This window comes from Neopelma chrysocephalum, unplaced genomic scaffold (genome assembly GCF_003984885.1).
Source record: "Neopelma chrysocephalum unplaced genomic scaffold, ASM398488v2 Primary Assembly neopelma1_43, whole genome shotgun sequence".
NCBI classification, from domain to species: Eukaryota; Metazoa; Chordata; class Aves; order Passeriformes; family Pipridae; genus Neopelma; species Neopelma chrysocephalum.
In genome coordinates, this window is record NW_020897702.1 from 6,516,495 (window position 1) to 6,536,673 (window position 20,179).

The window sequence follows — 20,179 nt, forward strand, 5'->3', positions numbered from 1 at the left end:
GATTCTGCATCTAGGGTGGAGTGATGCCAGGAACAAGAATAAACTCTGAGAGGAGGGGCTGGAGAGCAGCTCTACAGAGAGGGGTGTGGATGCTGGTCAGCAGTGAGCCCTGGCAGCGAGGAGGGCAAACCCCATCCCAGTGTACATCAAACAGCATCACCATCTGGGCAAAAGAGGGGATTTTCCTGCTCTATTCAGTGCTGATGAGGCCTCACCTCAAGTACTGTGTACAGTTCTGGACCCTGCAGTTTGATAAGGATGTGAAGGTACTAAAATGTATCCCTCATGCATGTTCTTCTCCAGTACTGTGAAGCTGATGTCTCTTTTTGGTTGGCTGATAATGACAGTCTCTAATGGTCCCATGTTGTTTTTTCAGGTTAACCTCTCAGAATTTTCTCCCACAGAAGTTCATAGGTTGACACATTCTGATTTGAATCAAGTGAGGATGATGAGGAGGCACTATGCAGCTTGTGCCTGAAACCACATCACACAACACGGCCATATGTCCCTATCAGCTGGTGCTAATGGGAAGGAAACTGTAGTAACTTTTGTCTCCTCCCTGCCTTTCATTACTGTCTCGTCCAAAAATATCTTAATGAACTCTACTTTCATAATGAAATACTAAACCAGAAAATCTCTCAGCTACTTAAGTGTTATGCTAACACCATGTTCTGCTAACAGGTACTGCAGGTTCTGTTTCTAGGACTGGTTCTGGGTTTGGTACTGGGGTCTTGTGACTGTCATTATAAGTGGAATGGGAACTGATGTGAGGAGAATTTTCTAAGATATCAGGTAAGTCTCCACACTGCAAGCTATCAATTTTTTACTCAAGTACTGTAATAACTAAACATAAAGTGTTAATCACACATGCCAGACAAGCCCTAGATATAAGATATTGTAAATCTGATGCTGCCTGGTTGACCCTGACAGACACAATATTTTGATGGTTTAGTCTCCGCAGCTGAGATGGCTGGACTTGAGAGCTCTTCAAGGCTGGAAGCTGGAACCAAAGAGGGCTTCTTCTATCTTCCCCAAGTGCTACTGGGTACTGCTAGAGCTTATATACTTTTCCACAGGTCAAGATGAGCCAGGTCCAAAGTCATATTTTCTCTTCTCTCCTCACAGGTCTGACCTCTTCATTCAGGCGGCTGTAATCTGGACCTACAGATTTGGAATCTGTAGGTTCCAAATTATGTGATTCCTTCTAATAGTTGCCTTTATTCTAGATTTGATACTACAGAAGTGCTACTATATCAAACAAACAGCTACTACAAAATATTTTATTCCCTAGCCTAAATCAGACAGTCCTGTGGTATGTCTGGGTGCAAGGCAAAATTGATGTATTTTGCTTTTTTACCTTAAACTGGGCCGTCTTGTGGTGTGCTCAGGTGCAAAAACAGAACAAAATAACCAACATCAACACTGAAATTCCCTGCCAGCTGACTGGACAATAGTTATCTTCTTTTTTAGAAGACCACACTAAAACAATTTTTGACTTAATGTATCCATTAATTTTTGTTTTATACCCTTACACTTAGCAGATCTGAGATGCATGAGTGCACTACTGATGATGCACAAAGGATCTGTAGTTGTCCAGATCACTTTTTCCCAGTATATAGTACTAACCTCTGTTTGATTTAGTAAAGATATTTCCTACTAAACCTGCAATTTTATGTTCCAGAGTTCTTGGACAGAGATAACCTAATTTCTTCCAATTAGACTGAGTTAGAGTTAACTCCTAGCTCATTTAGGGAATTTCAGTTTCTGCACTTTTTTTTTCTACTAGCCATGTCATCTTGGTTGCCACGTTGAATGCTAAAAATAAAAGCGAGTGCTACTTGCCTTTGTTACTTAGCCTCTGTAATAGGCTGTGAATGAGGCTTTCTAAGTAAAGAAGCCATATCTCAAATGTGCCTGGAAATCATTTGGAAGCTGCTGCAGAGTAGGAGATGTATATTTTGGTGAAGCAGTACACTGCACATAGTCCGCAGTCCATAACTGCTTCGAAAGTTTCTGACATGATGAATCAGAGCTCAGTTTCATCAGATGCAGTTAGATCAGCAATACACTCTTGTCTCACCTGGAGATCCCTCAAACCAGGGCTGTCTGTATATTTCATACCTCCTGAAGAACAGAATGACTTGGCAGGCTCATGATGTCACCAAGTTTCCCTCATCATAACCTTTTCATTAATTCAATGTGAAGAAAGGTTCTTTACAAGAGTAATTGAGGACAGGATAAGTATTAGGAAAAGGCTTGGCTTCATTAATGCTCCTTTGAGAGTTGCTAATGAAAGTATTGGGAATATTCTGTAACTGTACACTTGAAATTTCCTCCTCAGGCTTTTGTCAGTCAAATGCAGAGTTGTAGTCTAAGAATTTCAATCTACCTCAAACCTTAAAGAACAAGATGCCGCAAAATACATTCATACAGTCATTCAACTAATCACATTTATGTATAGCTTACACAGGTTTTGTGGCTATCAAGATTTCCTGAATACAAATATCTGTAAACTTACTCCATACAGTAATACAATAATAAATACTCATTTAACAAAAGAAAAAAAATATTTCAACACTTGAAAAAGCTTTTTTTCTCAGGACTTTCAAATCACTATGATAAGAAATTCTTTCCAATCCTCATTGCAATCATAAGAATAATGTTGAAAAAGACTCTGTACTGCCTTAAGAAGAGAGAAAGTCTCATCTAAGAACACAGCTACTCCTAGCAGCAGGCTAATATCCTTCCTTCCTGGCCATCTGTGCTGCAAGGTGAACAAAGGGGAATATGCTAAGCCAGACACTACACTGATAGCATTCAGAGAACAGTGATGCCTAAACCAAACATAAATTCATTTTAATAATTGAAGACAATTTTTTCTAAACTTCTGAACCCATCTGCTCTTAAATGAAATGTTGAAGTAAGATCAGTACCAAGATTTGAACATAGCTAACCCCTTCACTTGGAGGTAAAACAACAATTACTTTAAATACGATGTGTGAAAGGATAACTCTCCACATATATGTATTAATGATGATAATTATTTGGAGCTTATTTTACTTAATAATTAAGAAAATTTCCTAAGTATATTTTTTCTTCTTTAAACATTTGAACATAAACAAAGACTCAATTTTTTTTGATCATCTAAAACAACTAACACAGGTATTCTGATTCAGTATACTTCAGGATACCTAAGCCTGAACTGTCTGTTAGTTTACAGTGTAGGAGGCAATGCACAAAGAATTTGGATTCCAAGATTGGGTATCCCGAATTTAGGGCATGACTGATCCAACAGTAAATGAATATTCTTCCTAAGTTCATCTTTGGAATAAGTTCATTTACTGTTTCATCTTAAGTGCATGTCTGCAAAGTGCAATTCTCCAAGACTGTGCATCTGTTAAAATGTATACAGCACAGTATAGTGCCCTTATCCAACTGAGAAGGGTATTTGGTTTTCCTGGTATTTCAGCCATTAGTAATGTTGCAAAACAGTAATCAAGGTGTGAGTTTTCCAGCTTACTCTTGAAGAGAAGTGCTTGAGGGACATATTTTTGTAGCTGAAAGAATGATTTTAGCAATCCAAACAAAATCTATTTAAAAGAAAAACAAGGGGAAGGAAATCCATAAAAGTACTCACTTCCCTCCCTGTGGAATCAAATTTTCAGAGCATTAGACCAACTTTTCCTTCCAGCCCTGTATCACTTACACAGACTGACTTCAACAAAACCACTACTGGTGTAATTATTCTGGAATTTTAGTATTTTCTGTATAAGGGCTCAGTTCCTATCTTGTCCTTCATCTGGTTTCTCATCAGGGACTCATGAGACTGACACCCCACTGCTAGATAATTCATAAATTTTTGTATTGGCAAGTCTGGACAGAACAGTGTGTGTGGATGGTCCAGATTGTTTCAGATACTAGAAATTAGTGTTCAACTTGGACTTAGTGTACCCTGCTTTGGAGCTAGAAGAGCTTATCAATTAAGCTGTATATCTCTAAATTATATCATATTGGGCAGTCAAGTCATAACTCATATTCCTGCTATTTTTTTCTCAGCCTAATAGCCCTATTGTTTATATGTTTGTGACTGCAGAGCTCTTTAGGTTTCTGTATTATGGTTCATAGACAGTATCAGTTTCCCATTTCATTGGAAAGCCTGTTAAATGGCTCAGAACTAACACTAAGCACAATGGTTCTCCTTCTGTTTGTCCTTTTGTGTGGCATCCACTGCTTTCAGTTTCAGAGGAGAGGGCTTAAAATCTCCACATTTCTGGAGAACAGTGGTGAGGTTTTAACCACATGTCTCTTTCCCTCAGTTTTGTGGGGTTTTTAAAGCCTTTTGCTCCAGCTGCCATGTATTGCTGCATGTAGTCATACTTCTTGAGTCATCTTTTCCATAAGTGAATTATTGCAGGTCTTGTGTTACGCACATTTACTTGTTGAGAATTCTGTTTCCTTTGTTCCTCTGAGAAAGAAATAGATGAAGGTGGTACAGGACATCTGTTTTTTTTGTTTCATTTAACTTAGTCTTATTCTTAAGAGTAAGTATTGTACTTTTTTATGCCCCTGAGACTAATTTCCTCAATTTCATGGCTTGACAGTCAGCTGATGTATCCATGCAGCACTGAGCTGTGAGGAGATACTAGTTTCATCCTGAGAACAATAGGGCTGTCAGCTCTGCTTGCTGTTATACTGGGTTATTACTATTCTGCTGCTTCTGGTTTGGGAGCTAGCAGCTGCTCTGTTTGCTCAGGTAACTCTGAACTCTTTTCCAGGTGCATCCATACCAAAACTACTACTTACCATTATGGCCTTACTTCACTGTTTGTTGCTGGAGGCTGTCTTCTCTCTTTCAGTAATAAAGAAGTTTTCACAATTAATACATTTCAGTGACTGTCAGATGACCACCATGCTGTGCAGCAGAGAACAGGAGAGGGGGTTCATTCAGCTTGAGGGAACTACAGAACCTTGCTGCAGATCATAGAGTCATAGAATGGTTTGGCTTGGAAGATCATCTAGTTCCAACCCCCTACCAAAGGCAATGACACCTTTCACTAGACCAGGTTGCTCAGAGCCCCATCCAACCTGGCCTTGAACACTTCCAGGGATGGAGCATCCACAACTTTTTTTGGGCAATCTGTTCTAATGCCTCACCACCCTCACAGTAAAGAATTTCTTCCTAACATCTAATCTAAACCTACTCTCTTTCAGTTTGAAGCTATCCCCCTTGTCGTGTCACTACATGGTCTTGTAAAAATCCCTCTCCACGTTTCTTGTACTGGAAGGCCGCAATAAGGTCTCCATGAAGCCTCCTCTTTTCCAGGCTGACAAATCTCAATTCTCGCAGCCTTTCCTCGTAAGAGAGGTGTTCCATCCCTCTAATCATCTTGGTGGCCTTTCTCTGGACTCACTACAACAGATTGATTGTCCTTACTGTGGGGGGGGACCCAGAGCTGGATGCAGGACTCCAGGCAGAGTCTCACAAAAGCAGAGTAGAGGGACAAGATCACTTCCCTCAATCTGCTCTTGATGCAGCCCAGGATACAATTGGCTTTCTGGGCTGCAAGTGCACATTGCTGGCTCATGTCCAGCCTCTCATTCACCAGCACCCACAAGTCCTTCTCAGCAGGGCTGCTCTTGGTCTGTTCATCTTCTAGCCTGTATTGATAGTGGGAGTTGCCCTGACCCAGGTTCAGCACCTTGCACTTGGTCTTGTTAAAACCTCATGTGATTCACATGGGCCCAGCTCTCAAGCTTGTCCAGGTCCCTATGGATGGCATCTTGTAGTTTCAACCCTCCTCCTGTGGGCCAGGGACACCTTCCACCAGGCCAGGTTGCTCAGAGCCCCATTCAACCTGGCCTTGAATACTTTCATGGATGGAGCATCCACAACTTCTCTAGGCAACCTCTTCCAGTGTCTCACCACATTCAGTAAAGAATTTCTTCCTAATATCTAACCTAAACCCATCCTCCTTCAGTTTAAAGCCTTTCCCCCTTGTCCTATCAATACATGTGCTTGTAGAAAGTCCCTCTCCAGCTTTCTTGTAGGTCTCCTTTAGGTAATGCAAGGCTGCTATAAGGTCTCTCTGGATAACAGACCTTATCATTGTTTTGAACTTGCCTGGGATTCCAGTGTGTGCTGATGAGCATTATGTCTGTGCTCTCATCCACACTCATGCTGATGCAGTTTTTTTCTTCTAAGTCTTGTGGTTCAATTAGGTGCTAAAACTGCCTAAATGTAAACCAGTTGCAATTAATTCCTATTTCCTTAATAAATCACTTTTCTCAAGTATCTGCTTGGGTGCCTGGTTCATGCAGTTAAGGTCAAATACAATGCCAGATTTGTGAATAGCTTGGCAGAGTCTCCTGTGCTTTTTTTCCTTCTCACTCCCCATGTGGCATATAGTTCCCAGCTCAGGGTTAGTTGGGATTTTATTTTGTTTGTCAAACTTACTGCTGTTCTAGGAAACTGTGGCAATTATGGAGTTGCTGGTCAATGATTATATCAGTCTATGCTGCTCTTTCTGTTGTTGGTGTGACCTTGGAAAGGGTAGGCAAAAACTGACTTTCTTCAAAAAGTGACTACAACATTTCTCCTGATTTTCATCTGTTAAATATTTTTATCCTTGTACATATATTTCTGATGTTTCTTCAAAAAGAAAAGATGCCTATTGTGCAAATGCATCACAATCATCACACTCTAGAGAAAGAATCAATTTTGTGCAGCTACAATCAATCTCTCCTCTACATAAAAATCAACAAGAGTGCAGCATTTTTATCCATTATAATATGAATAGGATTAACAATATTGTATTAGTATCATTAATACTATCAATAATATAAATATTATTAAAGTATTGGCATTTTTGAAAGCTTTTAGTTTACTTTTAATATTGAAATTGTATGTGATAAAGCATGAAAGCTCATGTAATGCATAACAGTATAAATACAGAGCCATACATTTTGCTGATGGCAGTGATTTATATCTGCTGATGGCATGGACCACTCTATCAGTTGAATTTGCTACACAAAAACTGTCTAGACAATAAACACATTAAGGACATATCTACTTTACTTCCAGCATTTCTAGTTTGCTGGCACATTATTATATTGCACTCTATCAGGTCCATCTCAAATTTCTGCAGAATACCTATCTCTGAGAAGCAGCTCTTTACATTGGAGTGTTACCTGCAAATGTGTGATAGCCTTGAATTTTATTGGATAGAAATGCATTTTGAACTCAGATAGTATACTTGTGTGCTGACAGGAATGATTTGTATTTAAGAGGCATCTGTCTTTTCAAAATTTTAATACCTGGACAGTCTTTTTCTTCAAGGTTCAGCTGCTTTCTCTGGACCATGTACCAGTCCTTGTTATATTTGTAGTGAGTCTGGTCTAGGCTCATTCAGACCTACTTCTGCTATTGCATGGAGTGGGATCCAAATAATGACAAATAAACCTGTCATAAGTTCCTGCCTAATAAATCCAGGAGTAAGCTGCATTCAGTGAAACAGGGGAGCCATTCTGTGTTTGTAATGATATATGGGAGTTATCCCTGAGATGACTCCATACTATTTGAGATCAGAGATTAGAACTCAGGTATATTTTATTTCCAGATTGTTCTGCCTCTCTTGGCACTCATTTGTCAGCCTTCAGTTCTGCCAGATATCCTTGCTTTTTCCCTTTTAAAGGGACACTGCTCTCATGCTAACCAGTTTAGCAGAATGCAATTTTTTAGTTTGTGTCACTGGCACATATCCCTGTATTTACTGGTAAAACCATTATTGGTAAAACCAAAATGATGTCATATGTATGAGATATGAGTTGTACATTTCCATTCAATTTACAGTTTACTAAGAAAGCAGTTTTGGAGGAGAATGAAATGTCCTATAACAAAATACTTTTGTCCCACCCCATCTACACACGGACTGTTTGTACCTATGGTACTGAAAGGAGCCATGATTAGGGTGAGGTGGTTGTACCACAGCATATCCTTGAAGACAAATGCTAGGTTCAGTCAAGGTTACCCATGAGTGCAGCAGATGGATGGGGTATCTTTCGCTGCACACGTCCCACTAGTGACCCAGCTATGCTGCAGCTCTGGTCAGCTCAGCTTGCTCTCGTGCTATGCTGTTCACAACTGCTTTCCTGCTTGAGGATATTTATACCTCCTGTTGGACTTGTTTATAAGTTACCATAAGCAATAATGTCTTCTGATCAAATTGTATTTTTAGACTGTATAAAACATCAATTGAGCATTAGCTACTACTTGCTTTGTACACAAATTTTGTCCTCCAAACTTTGGATTGTGTTCAGTAATTCTGATGGCTCTTGTATGCTTCCCATGCTACTAGACGGACTATTAACAGTTTTGATTTAGTTACTGTGGAGGAAAGAAGAAACCAAGTGTATGTTTCATTTAGACTGATCCTAATATTAAAAGGATGGATGAGGAGTGAACAGATAGATAATCAGACAACCAGTAATAGTTTTAGAACAGAAATTTCTGGAGCAGTATTAATATGCAGCTACCTGATTTGCAGGCAAAACTAGGTATTTGTGTAGCTATATCTGTGGTTCCTACCTAGAACTAATCACAGGCATCCACAAAATTGAAGATTGTTTTTACAGTTTGACTGCTAAACCTCCTCCACCAAAATTCAATAAAGACAAGCATAAAATCCTGCAGCAAAGGTATTTTCTTTTAAAAACTAATAAATCCCACAGTAGAAAATTGGTATAGGCAATGGTTGTAACTGGGTTTTTTTCCAGGAGAAATTTGTGGTTGTCTGTACTCATAAATTCAGTGACAGACTGTTCTCAGATGCTGCATAAGGTAACCTGTGTGACCAGCTCAGGCACCGAAGATGTGTAAGGTGAGCAAGTTAAGTGTGCCAGGATAAATCTGTATCTGGTATCTGACAGCCAAGTTGGCTCTCTTTCTTACCATGGGAGACAACACAGACATGACTGTGTTGAAATCTTTCTAGGATTGTAATGTGATCTGGTAGCAAACTGACAACACCTTTTGGTCACATCTATGCTGGCAAGACCAAGTGCCTTCGAGGACTATTGGAATTGTTTGCCACTGTAGAGATGTCACTTCCCACTGTGATGTAACTTGCTCTTCTGCTAGGCAAACTGTTTATTGAATTAATGATTTTTAGGCTGTTTTTAGGTAATTTGGACCTATCCATTTTCTGAACGAGGTGTCATTGTCAAAAATCCTAGAAGATATTTTTCTTTTCTTGGGCGTGTCACTACCAAGAACAGGTAACATATCAAGGGGCAACATAATAAAGGACAGTGTTTGAGAGGCCAAATCTAGAAATAGAATGGAGTCTGAGAAAGTGTGACACTCGCTAATTGTGGAAGGGTTGTCTCTTAAAGTCATAATTAGCTTTCTATTATAGCATATTTTTCCTTTATCCTTCCTCAAGGCAACTGAAGCTGCTCAAATAACTTTAAATGTTTTTTCATGTGTGATTTTTTAATGATGCTTTAGGGGAATCAGTATAAGATGACTGGTCTTCCAACTGTGGCTGCACATGTAGTTCCCTTAAGCCTGACTTCCCACTGCAGCCAAAATGCCTATTCTTAGCAGTCTCCTCCCAGCTGCAACTCATTATGCAGCAGGGCTGTAACTGTTTTGTTTTCTATGAAATCATTCCTACCTGAGCAAATGGGGCTGGACTTGTAGGTGCTTTGCTTAAGTCTTTATTACTAAAGTGTGACGTCATATGGGCTTTTCTTTGGATTACAAGCTAGATATACATCTCAGCATCTGCAGAAAAAAAAATAGATTGAAACCATTTAGTAACATATTATACTAATGATGATTCTTGCTAGAGTAAGCATGCATTCAGAATTCATATACTTTGACATTTCATTTACTAACTGAGTAGGTAAAACCCTTAAGTATTAAAAAAAAATAGTCAAATCACAAATTCTACTTCCCTTTCTTTCATACTGTTTGTATTTCAACATCATACTTACACAGTAAACTAATTCACCTTTTGCTGTCTAGCCATAGTTGTTTTCCTTTCTGGGTCAGGAAAGAATGTCTGTGCATTGCTGTTTGAGGAGGGACATACGCAACTGCACACTATGAAAAGACTTGCCAACACTGTCAGAGGTTCAGAGAAAGATTTACATTTGCACAAATGCAGAACGATAATGGAACACCACTGTCATCCTCCTAGCTCTCTCAAACATACCTTCCTTGGGTACTAACTTAGCAAGTATATTGAGGTATAATGTTTTCTGCAGCTTGACAGCTAATGCCTTGCGTCACTTATACACTGTTCTGGTGCTACAAAATCCAGTGTGTCAGCTTGAAGGAAATTGTTCCTAAAGGTATGTGCAGCATAGAGCAGATGTGGTTTTATATAGCTTAGGAGTGGGGATTAGGTGGGGAGAGTTTGAATCCTCCCAGTGGAAAGTCATTGCAAGCTAGTTAATCTCTTCCCCTAGCTGCAAGCCATTTGAATAAAAGGGCAGGACTATTCTCCATAAATATTCTGCTCAGCCTGTTATTTTCCTTGATGGCATAATTTTATGTCAAGACTGTAATATATATCACAGAGCAATATATATCCCAGAATAATTGCCCGCTGTACTGGTTTTGGCTGACATAGAGTTAATTTTCTCCCTAGTAGCTGGTACAGCACTGTGTTTTTGAATTTAGTATGAGAATAATGTTGATAATACACTGATACTGTAGTTTTTGCTCAGTAGTGCCTACTCTAAATCCAGGACTTTTCAGTTTTCCATGCTCTGTCAGCAAGGAGGTGCACAAAGGAACAGAGCTGGGACAGCGGAGCCAAAGTGGACAAAGGAATATTCCATATCATAGAACGTCAGGCTCACCATAAAAACTGGGATGTATTGGCCATGAGGGGTGGATCGCTGCATGGGCTGGACATTAGTCAGTGGGCAGTGAGCAATTGTTTTGTGCATCACTTGTTTTCTTGGGTTTTATTTCTGTCTCTCTTTTTGCTGTATTCCTTTGTATTACAATATTATTATTATTATTATTATTATTATTATTATTATTATTATTATTATTTCAATTATTAAGCTGTTCTTATCTCAATCCACAGGTTTCACCTTTTTCCCTGATTCTCTTCCGTATCCCACCGTGAGGGACTGAATGAGCGGCTGCGTGGTGCTTAGCTGTCAGCTGGCATTAAACCATGACACCTGTTTAGTCAGTGTACTTACAGCTATGAGTTTGTCATTGTACTGATTGTATATATTAACGTGGAGGAGAAGCAGAAAATTTCACTGCTCTTTCTCAGTTCTCCATGTGCTTAAAAGTAACACACAAGGCAGTTTATAATTAGTATCATGACTCACTCAATAGCACTAACTGCAACTATGCCCTCAAAGGAAATGACTTTTTCATACCGTTCTGTTCAATTCTGTTTTGTATTAATAGCCCTCCCATTTTCTCATGTGTCTCTTCTTCCAGAACTCCTGAGCTGATGTTAAGAAGTGTCTTCTAGCAGGTGTGAGTCAGACCTTTGGGCTTCACCAATACCCTTCCAACCGTGCTTGCTTCCAGAAAAAAAGGAAGACAAAGAAGAAACAGCAGCTTCCATAATTCCACTCCTTTTCTAGAAGATAAATATAAATCAATTCCACAAGAAGATAGCCTGAATTCAGTTAAAGAAATTAAACAATATCTCCTTGCTTTCTGAGATCTGTCCTGCTACATCTGTTTCTAATTGTAAGAAAATGGACTTCTGTGAGCAATTAAGAAAGTGGCTTTAAAAGAAAACTGGAGAAGTGGCAGATGGTGAAGCACAGAGACATCTTGGATAGATCAAGGATGAAGTGAACACTGAGTGGACTTTCACATGCTTGGGCTTTCTGCTGTCCACTGAAGACAAGCAAAAAAGCATTAAAAATAACTTTCTAATTAATAAATCCAAGGTCCACTTCATGTTCCTATCAAGAAGATATCAAAGAAAAAGAGACAATGGAGATCAAGGATAAGAACAGGTAAAAAAAAAATTAAATCCTGAAAGAATTTACTGTTAGGCTGGCATATTCTTGCTCAACCCTGCATGGTCAGAATTTAAAGAATGAGTCTGATACTTGCCTAGTGTTTGTACAAAATTGCTACTTTTAAAGGTGAAATTGATTTCTTAAGTTACAAAATAATAGATAGATGCCAGGTTCTGCAGCATTTACTTATGAATTGTCTCTGAGAAATTAATGACAACTACTTGAAAAAACTAATCACATTTTTGAGTAATGGATTCATAGTCTAACTTTCAATGTACACATACAGTCTCCACTGAAGCATTTTTTGAAGACAAGTGAAAGTTTCTTTCCTGTATTTGCCTAACTCTGAATTCAACATATTGTTTTACAGGAATGAATGCATAATCTTGTCAACAGCTAAAAAGCAAAGCAAGTTCTTCACGTGAACAGTGTCTAAACAAATCTTATGAGATAAATGTTTATTTGTTGTAAGTTACAACACGTTAAGTTGTAATTAGAAGTGTTCTTATTTGCTGTCAGTGGGCCTGCAGGAAGAGGACAGCTTCCACCCTCAGCCTTGCAATCTGCAGAACCCTCACTGATGTGCAGCTCTGTAACCTACAGCCTCTGTTCTTTACTGTGTGTTAAGAAGGTGGGCTTTGCATTGTGGTAGACAGTTGTTAGCAACAGCTGACTACTCTTTCAGGATCTGTTCCACTGGCTTCCTGGGTAATTTTGTGAAAATTCATGGAAATTATATGTTTCCTTTGCCAGATGATGGTGGGATAGAAAATTTGGGGGGTTGAATCTCTCTTTTTCTTCTTGTTACTTAACTAGGCCCTTCTAATGCAAATTTTATATATCTGGGAATCTCTGAGGTTTGGGCACTGGACAAACTATCTGTCCAGCAAGGGCTTCTATAATCCAGTGACATATGAAGGCCTTTGTAAAGACCTAGTCGGATGGTCAACATGGTTGGTAGCAAGGACTGAATTGGGACCGGAAACAAAAGTACAGAACTGCCATGAACAAGAGCTGGAAAGTATGCAATGTCCTAGATTGAGTCGCAGGGCCAATATTAAAGCTGGAGACTGTGCATTGGACAGAGGACAGACTTAATAAATCATCAGAGCTGTTGCCAGCAAGAGGCAAACAGGCTTGACACGTTTGGCTTCTATGTGAGTGGCTCAACATATTCTACTAAAAGCAGATTTCTTGCACTGAGAATTATTCATGTTGCCAACAATTAAAAATTCTATATGTCAGTATTGACATTCTTGGATACTATTAAATGATGGGCTTTGTTCCATCAAGATCATCAATGACAAATATCCTGTCGTGTCAGTTACATAGTGATTTTTGCTCATGCAGTTTATGGTTTTTTTTGCAACTCTCAGTTCAACTGAGTTTCCATTAGACTATGTAGTGATATTTCAGAACCCCTCCACTGGATTTCTTTTTAATTTCAGTATCATTCAATTACAAAAAAAAAAAAAAGATTTCAAAAATTTTTGTACAGTACTTTACCTAAGCTTTAATATCGATATCGTACCTATCTCTTTTTAAAGGTAGTCAAGTGTCTGTTTTCGAACTGCCTCTGCAGGTGTTCTGTTCATTGTGTCACTGTCCTTTAACTTTGCAGAACATTCCCTTAACTTCTTCATTTCCTGCTTCTCTTGTGTGCAAATATGCAGCGATATGCCAAGGGACATAATGTATCTCTTCTGTCACACTGACAGAAATGTAAACAACAATTATGGCATTTACGAAAGCCATTAGCCAGCTAATGTAATTTTGACCATTTATTTCACTAAAAACAGTCAGGACATCTTTATGTCTTATCCTTACTGAAGCTACAGGCTAGCACACACTCCATTCTGAAAATATCACAGCTGCCTTGTGCTTTGTGCTTCAGCTCCATCAAACTGAGCCGAATTAACTCAAACAGTTCAAATAGTACGATTTTATTAAATTGGGTGATAGCATCAGAACTGGGGTTGGGGTGAGTGTGGAAGAAGTTCCAACAGTAAATTGGAAAGAAAAGTGAAAGACAGTGAGGCTGTAGGAAGCCTGTAAGTACTTGATGTCTTATCCCATGCTACTTTATGCAGGACAGGACATGTAAACACAGCCTTTGGTTCCCAATGAACAATGCTGCAACTCTTGTGTATGAGGTTAGTGTTTGGAGGAATATTTACTTGTAGCTATTACAGCTGTATGGTGGGACTTGTCACGCAACCCAGGAATCCCTTTCACTTCCTTTTTGTGTTTTCCCAGAAGAGGATGCCCTTTGTTCTTTCTTCCCCTTTTCCTCCCTTCCTCTCAATAGGCCTTACATATGGCTCATGTTTCTTCTTCTGTGCCACCTGTTCTTCCATTTCTGAAGGTTAAATTGTTGCTTGTATTTCTGCATAGAACCCTGTTAAGAGGGAGAGAGAACTAATACAGAGGTGGAAAAGAGCTAGGATTATCTGATGTAGAAACACTTACAGAGGAGCTTGAAGTATTTTTTCATAATTTAAGAAAACTACTTGTATTTCCTTCTGTTTGATATTCTAATTTTCTCTATATACATGGGGCTCTGTTCACTGCTATCTAGAAAATATTATGAAATTTTGGAGAATGATTAGATGCCGTATTCAGAGGTAATAGGGATCAATAAATACTTCTTAAAATATTTAATGTGTGGGTAATCTGGGGCCATTTTAGTTATTGAGTGGATTTTCCTCACTTATGTGGAAAGATAATAGCTTCCTCAAGTACTCTGGAACTGAATTAAGAAAAATATCTTAAGGTTGTATGGGGAAAACCCCCACCTTTGATAAGATGATGACTGTGTGTCCTAAATGGAAGCAAAAAACCTAGGCACCTACATTAGGCACTGAAATCAATTTGCAAATTTAGGCATTGCTTTTTTGATGTTTCAAGGTTAAAGTGGGTGTTCTAAATCTAGCTCTTTTGTTGGCACCAAAGGACGAAATAAAGTACCACCAGTAATTTAACATATTGCCTATTAAAATGTATGCCAACAGCAGCTCTTGCAACACTGTAGTCCCTCTGAATGCAATTCTCTAAAGATCAACTGAGGAGTTTATTTTTATCATTTGGTTTAATCTTTTGCATAATTTGAAATCCCAAGCATTTTGTGCTGGTATTTTGTTATCTGTACCATCTGGAATAGAAAACTCTGTGGTTCTTAGCAATTCAAATTCATGGAGTAATGGTTACTGTGCTATAGTTAAGAGTAAGTTTAGGTCGTCTCTTTGAGGACTTAGCCTAAAGTAGTCTTTTCTTAGAGGTGGATCTAAGAAAAAAATTTATTTCAGCATTTGAGATTTTGAAATCCTATCATTTATTTGTGCCTTCTTGCTCTGCTCTTTATTTGTAAAGAATAAACTGAAACAAGTATTATAGTTCTTTTAAGTACTTTCCATTAGCATTTGCTTAGTGCCATCAAGGAACTCACTTGAACATTAAAACAAATAACTGAGAGATCAAAATCATCAGATGAAAATAAGTGTCTATTCCTGGCCTCTGTGCCCTTTGAACTTTTGCTTGTTTTTAGTAGTATTCAAAAGTATCCTGCTCTGTTGATATTTGACATTTAGAAACTCATAATCTTGAAAAAGGAATAAAATAATACTTTCTTCCACTTCTTTAATGTTTAACTAAGCCATGATCTTAACAGATATTTTGCTTAGAAGCTGCCAATAAACGTTTCACATGAGGAGTGCAAAGTAAAATCTGCAGAGTGCAGATTCAAACTCACCGCAACAAACTAAAATAAAATAATTACATCAAATTACTTAATTTGTGCAGTAAATTTTAGGGGAAAAAACTAGATATTTTGTTTGAATCAAACACTTCATAGGCCAGAGTTGTGGGGTTTTTTTGTTGTTTGTTTGTTTTGGTTTATTTTGTTTGGGTTTTTTTGTTGTTTTGTTTTTTGTCATTGATCCTGGATAGGACTCTAGCTATTTCAGTGAATTTTTTAAGAAAAAATTTACTTGTTTTCTGCTAATGGAGCTATTTGAATAAAACGGAAACTGTCCAGTAAGGGGTGGCTTGCCAATGACTGGCACATGTGTCATCAACAAATGGTAGGTTTACTCTCAAACTTCTTGAAAAGGCATTAGCAAGCACGGGCAGAGCAAGCTCCTGGCAGTGACTACAGACCAATGCAATCTGTAACTTTTGACTGCTGAGAAATATATACAATGTAATGTTTAAAGCATCTGTTCTTAACACTTAAGGAATTGATTTAAGCATGAAGGCGAGTGCTTGCTGTGTCATGGAATGTTTTGCTTTCATGTTTGGTGTGCACCGTCTCAAATCTAGATGTAGTTGTTGAGTCACTGCTACTTGCTGCCAGCACTGCAGAACACTACTTGCTGTGCTAGAAGCCACTCTGCTGCAGTGGGTTTCCTCTGGCATTACTGACCTAGGCATGTTTGTTTCTTATCACCCCACACCCCCCCTTTTGCAGGTTCCATTCCATCTTTCTAAGCATACCATCAAGGAAAGAAGGGACTTGCATCCATTTTTTCTACTACTGCAGGCTTATTTTAAACATTTGGAAAGATGAGGTGACTCTGCAACACAGAATTTTCTGTTTTTAAGGAAATGCCACTATGAAAATGGCTTTAATTTCATTTTATAAAAGTACTTTAATGTTGCAGAGACTCTTACAATTTTCTTTTTATTCCACGTCCCTAATTTATGAGTTATATGACTTCATTCTGAACCAAACAGAACTTTTGTTTATAGCCTCAGGAGAATTTTCCATATGTATTTTTAATCTAAATGCTGTTCTACTTGGAAAAGTGGTTATAAAAATGTTACTATAGGAATTTTCATATATTATATTAAAAAGTTCTCAAATCAGTCCCAATCCTTACATATCTAAAAGCTGGGATTTTTTTCTAATTACCATGCCTCCAAAATTCCTAACTGGTAAGGTCAAATGACTTTTTTTTTAGCATTGTCATATAAAATCATTATTAGTAGTTCTGCATAACAAATTTGTATGTGATACCTCTAAACTTCACTAAGATTACTCAGCTTCCGTGTTTTCCAAAGGGATAAGTGAGATTAAAAAAAAAAGCGTTGGTTTTGTTTTGTTCTTGTTTTGATTTTTTTGTTTTTATTGTTGCAAGAATCTGCAAACTGGAATATGTACTCCTTTTTCAGTCAGACAGAATAACTTCTATATAGTCAGTTTTCTAGTATATTTTTATTTAGATATCAGGAAAAAATAAGGTTTATAAAGGTCACTGTCATAAGCTGTAAAAAGATAGACTTTGGTAATAGATAACAGGATATGTATAAATCACTCTGTAATAAGAAAAAGATTTATATTCTACTTTTCTTGCCAGATGAATGGCCAGGATGTTACTGACAGAAATCAACATTGTAATTAAGAAGTGGTTGTAAAGTCCAATTAAGTTTCTGTAAACAGGTTTCTATTGGAACTGTACTTGGAATACTTCTACTCTCTTCTCTTTTTTTGTAGACTTTGAGAAGAGCTCATTTGCCCCCATTCTTTGGATCTGGTATCTGGTGTTCATTTTCCTTATCTTTGTTACTGAAATCAACAAATGCTCTTGTTAGGAGACTAAGCCACAAAATTGGTAATTTTGGCATCACTGAAACCAGTAGGAGTCTTGCTATCATCAACAGCAACATCTAGACAATAAATAAAATGGGACTGGAAGCCAGGGAAGGGGGAAGAATTCTAAGGCTAAGGGGCATAGCACATCCAGAGGGGACATAGCATGTCTAAAAGTCTTAACAATATTTAACCCTAAACCAAAATGTCCTTGTCTGTTCTGCTCGTGGAGAGTTGTCCCTGGTTTATTGCCTGACCATTTTCCTCAAGACTGATAGTGGTTACAGGTCAAAAGTGTGCCAAGGAGCATGACAACAATTAGTGCAGATGGTCAAAGGGCAACTTCAGAACACATATCCTAGTCATTCTTATTTTTTTAATACAGTGGTACTAAAAGGAGAAACATCTTGTTTCCATCTGGATGGACAGAAAAAAATACAGACCAAAGACAGAAATTATTAAAAAGTAAAAACAGAATAAAAAACATGCAATAGAGGAGAGGCAAATGAAGTATGTCCAATAGTAAATGGAAACGGGACATTCAATCCTGACAGTGTGAAACAGTCTCCCTTGTAACAAAGGGATCAGATTTATGAGCAGAACAGGTATGGCTATTTTCCAATAGCTCGGGAGTACAACTCCTTTGCCCAGAACCTTGAACCTCCAGTTCTGCATCACCAGTTCTTTCCAACTCTTCCCCCTCTACTACAGAGGTCACATCCTAGTCAGAATCTGTGGTACACAGTTACTTTTCCTCCAATCTTAATGTTAAATCATCACAGGACATAATTTGTGAGTATTGTCTTGCCATGTGATATGACATAGATTGGGGAACTTCAGCCTATCACTGATAGCAAGATTGTCTGTGCCCCTGAATGTGTCCCACCACTTGAGAAGCTTCTCATAGAGAGGTGGCTGACAGTTGAGATAGCTCTGTTTCCCTCCTGGGTCCCCTTCAAACCATTGTTCATGCTTCATAAAATGATAAGTCACTCCCGTGACTCCAGGCAGAGAAGAGGAATTAAATTTTGCCAGTGTGCCTTGGTGGTTCACAACTGGTCTGGAAACTATTTTAGCAACTGATAGGGATGGAACTGCATTTGGTTTCAACTCCTTCCATCTTGCCCAGTCATCCATGTTTGTGCTACACCCTTCTGCAGGTATCAAGACATAAAAAGATAAACATTAGGAGATTAGAGGGCAGCCTTCTTATTCCTTTGGTATGAAAAATTCTGTGATGACAAACTCTGAAGGGGATGTAACAAAATGGAAAGTTAACAACATGAAATGATAGAAAAATGAACAAAGTCCTAAACAAAAGCAAAAAGTTAAAACCATATTGTTTGTGTTAAAACAGTTCTTGTGTTATTTCTGGTGAAAGCAGGATCAGATCCACAAAATTTCTAGCATTTTCATATGATCCTGTAGAATTGATAAACAAATATTACTGATCAATGAAATCACATGTTGCAGCCCTGGAAAAACTGTCTACTAACTGAACTGTGTTGGATCCTGATCTACCTGGCTTTTGTGGTTTTTTTTAAGCTGCCTTTAATTTTTTTCTTAGCTTGATACACTTTCTGAAAACAGATTCATTCTGTCTTTTCTCCCTTCCACAGAAATTCTGTTACCTTTGGCTGTCAGGTAGCAGTTTTAAATCTCTGTCAGTGAGTAAAGTCATAAATGTTTTCGTTTAGTAAGGGACTGGAATTGAGGCCCTGTTGGAATGAAATAGAACTCTTGGCTGTAGGTCTGTAGTCCATTTTTTTGCTCAAAGCAGGAGGATCATATTGTTTCAAGTCAGTCATGGCTAAGCCTTCCAATATCCCAATGAAGAGTGCTTCTAGACAACTCATGCTAGCCCTGAGCTCCTCTCTAAATGGCAGGATTTTTTCTGCTCTCTCATGTGAACCTCCCAAGCTACAGTTTGTTGCCATTGTCCTTTGTTAGTCTTGCACTACTAAGGAGATCTCAGTTCCATTGCCTTTGTAACTGCCCTTCAGGTATATGAAGGATGTCACCATATGGCACTTTATTCTCCTCATTAGACTTAACTAGCCCAGCTTCCCCCATATACTCCTTGCAGGTCACATGCTAGCCCCCTGACCATGTTAGTAGCCCTCTGTCTGGGTTCTGGAACTGAGTAAGCCAAAACCACCACATTCTGGTCACAATATCCGAGATCCAGCCTCATCAGCACTAAGCAGAGGCTCATTTTCCTTGATGTGCAGGTCATTCTTCCAGAGGGAGCACACAGTTGCCTCACACTCAGCCTGGTATTCCCCAGCTCCTTTGAAGCAGGGCTGCTGTTCAGCCCGTCACTGATGCACAGCCCATGATCTCAGGCATGGAACTTTGTACACAATGAACTGTGGTATTTCTGCTGGCCCACTCCACAAGTCTCCCAAAGTGCTCTCTTAACTCATTGGGTTCACAGGCAGACTAAGGCTCAGTTTTCAGGAGTGAGAGGACATTCCTTAAATCTTGAATGATATGACTTACCATACATCCTGTGAGATTAAGGCAGTGTGTATGTCCTATGACAGGCTCTCCGACAGAGAGAAAAAAAGCATCTTTCCT

General features: G+C 38.6%; 1 protein-coding gene across 1 annotated transcript in view; it reads left to right on the plus strand.

Moving 5' to 3' along the window:
- SACS (sacsin molecular chaperone) overlaps positions 1-20,179 on the plus strand; it is a 61,603-nt gene that overhangs the window by 6,848 nt on the left and 34,576 nt on the right. Inside the window, exon 2 of the mRNA XM_027677883.1 lies at positions 11,474-12,006. Within this exon, the coding sequence (XP_027533684.1) occupies positions 11,984-12,006 (23 nt within the window). The 5' untranslated portion in view covers positions 11,474-11,983. The remainder of the gene's footprint in view (positions 1-11,473; positions 12,007-20,179) is intronic.